The sequence below is a fragment of the Zea mays genome, chromosome 4, assembly GCF_902167145.1.
Source record: "Zea mays cultivar B73 chromosome 4, Zm-B73-REFERENCE-NAM-5.0, whole genome shotgun sequence".
In the NCBI taxonomy this organism is placed as follows: Eukaryota; Viridiplantae; Streptophyta; class Magnoliopsida; order Poales; family Poaceae; genus Zea; species Zea mays.
This window is the reverse complement of record NC_050099.1, coordinates 29,516,777-29,524,141: the sequence shown is the minus strand read 5'-3', so window position 1 is coordinate 29,524,141 and position 7,365 is coordinate 29,516,777. Positions and strand designations below refer to the sequence as shown.

Here is a 7,365-nt window from a genome sequence, read left to right as displayed (position 1 = left end):
AATTGACTTGTAGGTGTTTATTCCAATAAATATCCGAGAAATGCACTGGTATCTTGCCGTGATCAATGCAAGAAATATGGAGATACAAGTGCTCGACTCACTTGGTACATCATCCGGTCGCAATGACCTCATTGACACTGTGAGTTTATACAAACTCAACAATTACTAATCCCTTATTAACTTAAAATCTCAACTTCTAAATCTATGTTTTTTTAATAATATAAAGATAAAAGGACTCCAAAGACAAATTGATATGGTATCTCAGCATAAGGAGTTAAAAGATCACAGGTGGCCAGACCTCCGAGTTGCTTCTTGGCCACTTAGAGAAATAGAAATGGAATATGCAAAGCAAACAGATAGGTACACCATACATTCATATGTGTTGCTATTAATATTCATTGCTGTTAATCTTGACATTTTATCATCTGGTTGATGTAGCTCCTCGTGTGGCCTCTTTCTACTAAACTATATCGAATACTGGACAGGGGATGAACTATCTGATAATTTTACCCAGGTATATTATTACTACTATGACATTATTCGTGCATCATGGACGCCGTGAATTGTGGTAGAGCTTTCTTTCAGGCTGCAGACTTGTTTGCATCCCTACTGTTCCAGGTCGTTCCAGGTCGTGCTCGCCTTTGTTGTTTTTCGTACGACCGACGATTTTTTATGATTGGTTCGGTCGTTTTGCTTTGCATACACTGTGAACATAACTGCAACCTGCATATTTATCACATGCACAGATTTTCTTGTTGGCAGTTTGCACTTTCTGATGGGTCTCTTTTTTAACAATAAATTACATGTGGCTATAACATGAATATCTGTTTGCTGTCTTCTGTTATTATGCCAAACCAATTGATACATATAATTGCTAAATAAATTGTTTCTTATTTGCAGGATGACATGTCACACTTTAGGAAAAAATTGGCTGCTATATTACTATCTTCAGATATAAACAAGAGAAAGGGGTGTCCGTTATACAAGTATGACAAAGAAGTCGATGCTGGATGCTCCTCTGATGTTCAGATATTAGATAGTCCCACAAATCCTAAGAAGAGGAAACTACTTTGTGTATCTGAAAAGAGCGAAGTATTGATGGAAGATGATGATGGCCCCATCACTCAAGCAGACTTAGAAAAGTGGTTTGTTCATGATTGGGATAAAAGAACTCCTATAAAAATCCCGACCGATGAGTGCACTAATGAATTTTTACTGAGTGGTCTTTCCACAAAGGACATGCCAGTGACCAAAGCCGATTTAATAGATGTTCTATGTGATTACATCATGACAATCCAAGATGATACGACATTAGAGTAAGTGTTCATTGTTTTATCTATTTTATATGTACCAACTACATAGAGTTTTGATATATACTTTTGTCATGTTCCATTACAGGATGACATGGGTGCGAAGTTTCAACCCTTTTAAGATAGAAATATCTGTCAAAGACCTGCAAAACGTATTAAGGGTAAATCTAGATATGACTCTAAAATGTTTTGACATGGCTGTTCGATTGTTGACCATTAAAGAGTCACATATGTCGAAAGATGAAATGATAAAGGATAAAAAACATTATATGGACATGCGCTTCTGGGTAAGTTTGTTTCCAATCAATAATGTAGTAATATATTTTATCTATACATATAATCCTCATGTGGACATGTATATATATTTATCTAGAGAATGGTTGGTTTTGGTAAACTTCCAAAGTACCATCAGGATCCTACAGCAGAAGAGTTAGCTAACACACTCGACTGTTGGCCTTCATTGAACTATTATATCACTGGTTGTAAATATGTAAGTATTTGTTCATTTCTAATGTATTTATAAAAGACACTTCGTTGCAATCCTAATGACTGATATTTTGTAGGTTCTTATGCCATGGAAATTCAACGGATGCTATGCACTTTTCGTAATCGATCATGGTAAAAAGCACGTAACTTTTATAGACTTTACACCCACTCAAGATTGGTGTAAACACATGCCATACAAGAGGTTTGCGGAGGCAATTATCATGGCCTCCAAGAAATATAAGATTGCCTACAATAAGAAACGTTCTGAATGGGCAGATGATATTTTTAAGTGGGAACATACAATTCGGTCTGGTCTTCCAATGGACTTAAAAGGGTATTTTCTCAATACCATGTTCTCAACAGTTTAAATTATGTCTATGATAACCATTGTATATAATATAGTTGGCCAAACATTATTCTGTAGGGTTAATACAAGCTACTTCGTTCTACAAGCTATGGTTATGTGGGGGAGTGGTAGACGAATGGAATTTAATAGGGTGAGTGGAGTACGTTTGGTTCATGTTCAAACATACATTTCAGTTACATAATATAAATTTGACGTTTTGTTCTCTTATGTCTTTGTGTGTAGGATGCAAAAATTATTCGAAGGAACTTTGTAATTGATCTATTAAGTTATGAGGAGAATTCATGCCGCTATGCTATCCCTCCAAATATACAACAACGACTTATCAGTATCGCTAAAAAAGATTAGATTAATGTACGGTTGTCGACATATTTGACTATTATTAAATATTGTAAGACATCATAATTTTAATTGAGGTTGCATCAATAAACAGGTTGATGTAGACCAATATGGTTTGTGTGTGGTTTACATGTTTTAAATCTCTACTAACTATTAAGGGTGCAGTGTACTAAATCCATTTTACATCTTGTCATCTACACGCGAAATCCATTTTTTCTATTGATGCACCTAGATACCAAGCTCACCTATTTTGGTTGGAGCTGGGAGTTTTAGATAGGAGGAGCAGAGGGTGATCGAGGTGCAGATTATGATGTGGCAGCAGGGGGTATAGGACAATGTGGAGCAGATGAAGGACAATCAGACTGCAACTGGCTCCATGCTGGCCTAATCCATTTGGTTGTGAACTTGCTAAGTTTGCTGTTTATTGGAATCCGCCTTGAGCAACAATTTGGATTTGGTAAGCTTTTAAAATAATTTTCATGGTACACCAATATCGATAGTATTAGTAACGACACAAATGATGATTGGTTACCAATTGTTATGCCCGCAAAGAAACTAATTTCTGATGAAAACCTGAAAGCAATACTGAGGTTCTTTTATACTTGTTCTATTCCTTTATGCTCCCATCAGTAGAACTTTGGTGGTAACTTATAAAAGCTTGATTCCTATTGTGGTGTTTCAGGAAATGGAGGCAGCATGCTGCTGACAAGCGATTACTTAGGGAGCAGAAGAATGCTCTTGCTGTTGCAGCATTGTGTTCTCTATCACTTGGCCCACCAGTTCATAAAAGTACAACGGTAAGACATGTCATAGTTTTTTTCCCAGTATCAGTAAATTGAGGTATCACTTTTCTTCTCCCGCTGCATTATAAATACCACTTTCTGCAAGATAAAAATTAAATTGCATGGACTTGTGTACCTCTGTTGCTGCGTGAGGGCCTGAAGTGGCTGGTAAGTAGTTTGCCAGTGCAGCCTGATGTCACTCTTGTGAAGACCCATGAATTGCTTCTGGAATACTTGAATCCATAACTTGAGCTGCTTAACACCCATGTTGCACCTGGAGCTGGTCCTGGCGATTGCATTTCAGTATTCAACAATGCTGTCAATCAACTCGCAGAAGAGATTTTGGCTGCAGCAAACGCAAACTGTAGCCAATGGCCAGCTCCCGAGATTGATCTTCTGGAGAGAACAAGCAATGAGAGGATATATGCAGAAATGTTCTTGCCTAGCATTGGATGGTCTTCGCCATCAAGGATCCAGCCACTGCTTGCAGCCATTAATAGCTGCAAGATTCCAGAGTTCAGTTACGATCTATCTTGGCTAAACCATGGTTCTCACATGGGCAAGCAGATCCAGGATCAGAAGAAGTTACTTGAGGAGTGCTTGGCGAGATACTTGACCGAATCAGCCCGGCTGTTAGATGAAAGCCAGGTGGTCACCGAAATTTATCTATTAAGTTAAAAGACAGTACCTTGGTTAGAATAAGGTGTGGGGTATCTGTTTTGCTGTCTAAACTGGGCTTCAATTCTTGGAGCAAGGTCAAATGGCAATTCATTTCTCTAAGTCCATAAGAATAGTTAAATTATCATTGAAACCGAGAACTTTTCCAGCTCTAAAGATGTTAGCATTTAACAAACATAGTATTAGATTTGTCACCTTTTTCCATTCTATTACTTATACAAATGCCTTCCTTTTCTTATATCCTGTAGATTGGTACAGCAAATTATCGATGCTATTTTGGTTCTGGACATTGATGATCCTCCCTGCGCTATTGCTGCAGGAGCTCTTTTATTTGTTTTGGCAAGTGATGTGAGTACCTCTTGATCTCAGTTTAAATCCTGCATGCTGTTCTGCATACTGAATACCACTTATCTCGAAGTTGCCTTCACCTAGATGATTACATGGTGGAGAAAAGCTATTAATTTCCACTATGTTTTCTCTTTTAGCTGCAACCACTTCTTTCGCATTACAATGCCACCTGTTTTCACATTACAAGGCTGGCATGTTCTATTAGAAAATCAAACAAGAAACACCATGAGATTAATCTCAATATTTTTTTAATATAAAAACTAACTAGAAATTTGTTGGAGGTAAAATCTCAGGCAATGTTGACATTTAACCTTTTTCATTAGTTTAAGTGTTTGACCTAAATGACTATCTCTCGAGGGGAAAAGGCCTTCTGTTTCTGCTGTTATTCAGGAAGCTGCTTATGAAGGTGCCATTTGGTGTAGGGAAGGTGCCAGTGCCCTCTAAGAGCTCCTGGCACGTCAATTCAACCTTGGAAATTGGTTGTGGTGTTAGTGGTTGGGTGTGGGGTCTGTTGTTTTGGTGGCCTTGAGGACATCATATAGGCGTTCAGGTCATAGCCAACCATTGTACCGGGGCTCACCTTTCGGTAGTCTTTTATCTTTTTTTCTTAATGACTCACAGATCTCCTGCTTTTGTTCTAAAAAACCACTTCCTTTCTTTTCTACTTAATAAAGTTTTTGACTTTTCATTGTCTATGAGATGCAACTTTATCCATTGGTACAACTTAATGGAGGCATTCGAATGATAACTCTAATGATATTTTTATATAGTGAATCTATGTAACTCTAACCTTACAGGCATACAAATGGTCAACCTTTAGAATTTGATTGATGGCACTAGATTGTGGAACTCAGGTAGTAATACTTCAATACGAGTTCTGCTTATTGTTTCCTTTGTTATTATTCAGGTCCAAGACAATAATTTGCTGTCTTCAGAAACTTGTGTCCATTTCCTCCTCAAATTGTTAAACCCTCCGGTGAATGTTGTTGATGCCAAAGCACCATCAATAGGTTCCAAACTTCTTGGAATCGGTAAATTTCAGATGCTTAACGGTTCCAATAAGGATGTGGACTCTTGTTCAGAGGACATACTTTCAAAAGTTGAAGAAAACCTCTTAAGCTGCAAAGAGATCAAACCAGCAGACAGGGATTATAAGAGAACAACAAGGCCGGAACTATGTTCAAAGTGGCTTGCTTTGTTGACAATGGAAAAGGCGTGCTTGTCTGTTGTTGCATTAGAGGGTAAATTCTCCAATCAAAATTTTGGATCATGATTCTTTAGGTCTGATTTTATTAGTCAAAGCAATAAAATCAAATAATAAGATAAGTAATATCTTACAGCATTACATGGATGATTTTCTCAGGTTATTATCTCACTTGTTATTGATTGTTGTCATATTTAGAACTTTGAGTATTTTTCTTACTTTTAATTTAATAAACCTAATTTATTAGCAAGGTTTGCCATCACATCATCAGTCTGAAGTGCTATAACATTTTTACAGATACATCTGACATGGTGTTAGAACTCGGAGGAAATTTCAAAGAAACATTAAGGCAGTTGGGTGGCCTTGATGATATTTTTAATGTCATGGTGAATTGCCATTCAGAACTGGAGGTAAGATCTTATTTGTGTGTATGTATGTTCTCTAACAGTTTATACAAAACTATTAAATTGGCATTATTTGTTATTTTGTTCTGCTATGGTAAAGGATGGTTAACTTTTGAGCCTTGTACAATTCATGCTCCAGTATACTTGGAGCTGCAATCTGATGAATATTATTTTGAGCAACATGAAAAACATGTTGCAAGACAAGGATATGTTGCAGTAATTGCTTTGGTTGAAATGTTTTAGATTTCAAATGTACTGTTGGGTTTGTGTTGGGTTTCAACTCTAGCCTACCCCAACTTGCTCGGGACTAAAAGACTTTGTTGTTGTTGTTCATGTACTCTTACTGTGATTACCAATACATTTTGAACTTTGGAGAAATGATGAAGTAATCCTTTGAAGGCCTTGAAATTTGAATTTCCCATCCCATATACTCCCAAGCTGATGATTATTAACAGTCCCATCAAATAGTGTCATCAATGGGGTGTTTGGTTCGAGGAATCACCTTATCCTTGATGGGGTGGTCCATCATCAGGTGATCCTATATGAATTTGGTGGGATGATCTCATTCTCCATACATATACTATTTGTGTGCATATGAGGAATGTGATGATGATAGATCACCCTATTCCAATACTTAAACCAAACATTAATTTGAGGTGTGAGATGATGATGGACCACCTCTTTACAAAACCGAATAAAACATAGATGTCTTTTTGAGTTTTTGTTCTGTTCAGTATTTTCTTTTTGTATCTTTCTAGACATCTTGCTTGCACACTACCTCTTAATTAAGACCCACCCAAATATTTTTCTTTACCTGAAAAGAAAGAAACGCAGCATTCTGGAATATGTCTAGGCCTAGGGCTACTTTTTAGGCTAAAACAGCTATCATGCGAGAAACGATTAACTAGAAGCTAGCAGGTGGTGTCTGGTCATGCTGTTGTAATTAGGGTAGTTGGGTTTGCTTCCAAACTGCAATAAGATTCCTTCCTAAGCATAGTTGTTTAGATTTTGACAGAATAAGTTTCCAAATTACAGGTTTGTTCAAATACTCGTAGCCATGGTGTTCTTTAGAATGACAATGCTGGTAGTCTGAACATGAACTGGATCATTTGGAATGCAGGAATTTCATGGTATAGAAATTTCACAGGAATTAGTTCAAAAACACAAGAAAATTTTTCTTTGTTCCAAAGGGGCCTAAACTGTCGGCAGTGTTCAGCTTCATGTTCTAAACTGGAGCAAGTTTCAGGTTCAGGTTACTGTTTACGAACTGGAAGAAGATAAGCATCAGGGTGGCGTCTCCTCAATCCTCAGTCCGTGGTGGTGGAGAGAGATAAAAAAATCAGTGCAAATTCTTGCAGCGATCTCATTTCATGGACACCATTCGGCCAGACACAAACAGAAGAATTCATCATTTCGTCTGTTGCCTTGTTGCTGCAGCAGTAGCACGCGT

At 37.4% G+C, this 7,365-nt stretch overlaps 1 protein-coding gene across 1 annotated transcript; it reads left to right on the top strand.

Moving 5' to 3' along the window:
- The first annotated feature begins 3,546 nt into the window (after nucleotides 1-3,546).
- On the top strand, nucleotides 3,547-7,016 carry LOC103655184 (wings apart-like protein 1). Its single transcript, XM_008681973.1, has 5 exons — nucleotides 3,547-3,638; nucleotides 4,208-4,307; nucleotides 5,215-5,548; nucleotides 5,809-5,921; nucleotides 6,951-7,016. The coding sequence occupies exons 1-5, from the start codon at nucleotides 3,547-3,549 to the stop codon at nucleotides 6,984-6,986; spliced, it is 675 nt and encodes a 224-aa protein (XP_008680195.1). The 3' UTR covers nucleotides 6,987-7,016.
- The last annotated feature ends 349 nt before the right edge of the window (nucleotides 7,017-7,365 follow it).

What these genes read in the sequence shown, in the direction of transcription:
- LOC103655184 (XM_008681973.1), top strand. Translation starts at nt 3,547, where the DNA reads ATGTTGCACCTGGAGCTGGTCCTGGCGATTGCATTTCAGTATTCAACA. An exon ending in AGATTTTGGCTGCAGCAAAC is followed by an intron (nt 3,639 to 4,207) that starts GCAAACTGTAGC and finishes TATATCCTGTAG; the next exon opens with ATTGGTACAGCAAATTATCG. An exon ending in ATTGCCATTCAGAACTGGAG is followed by an intron (nt 5,922 to 6,950) that starts GTAAGATCTTAT and finishes TCCAAATTACAG; the next exon opens with GTTTGTTCAAATACTCGTAG.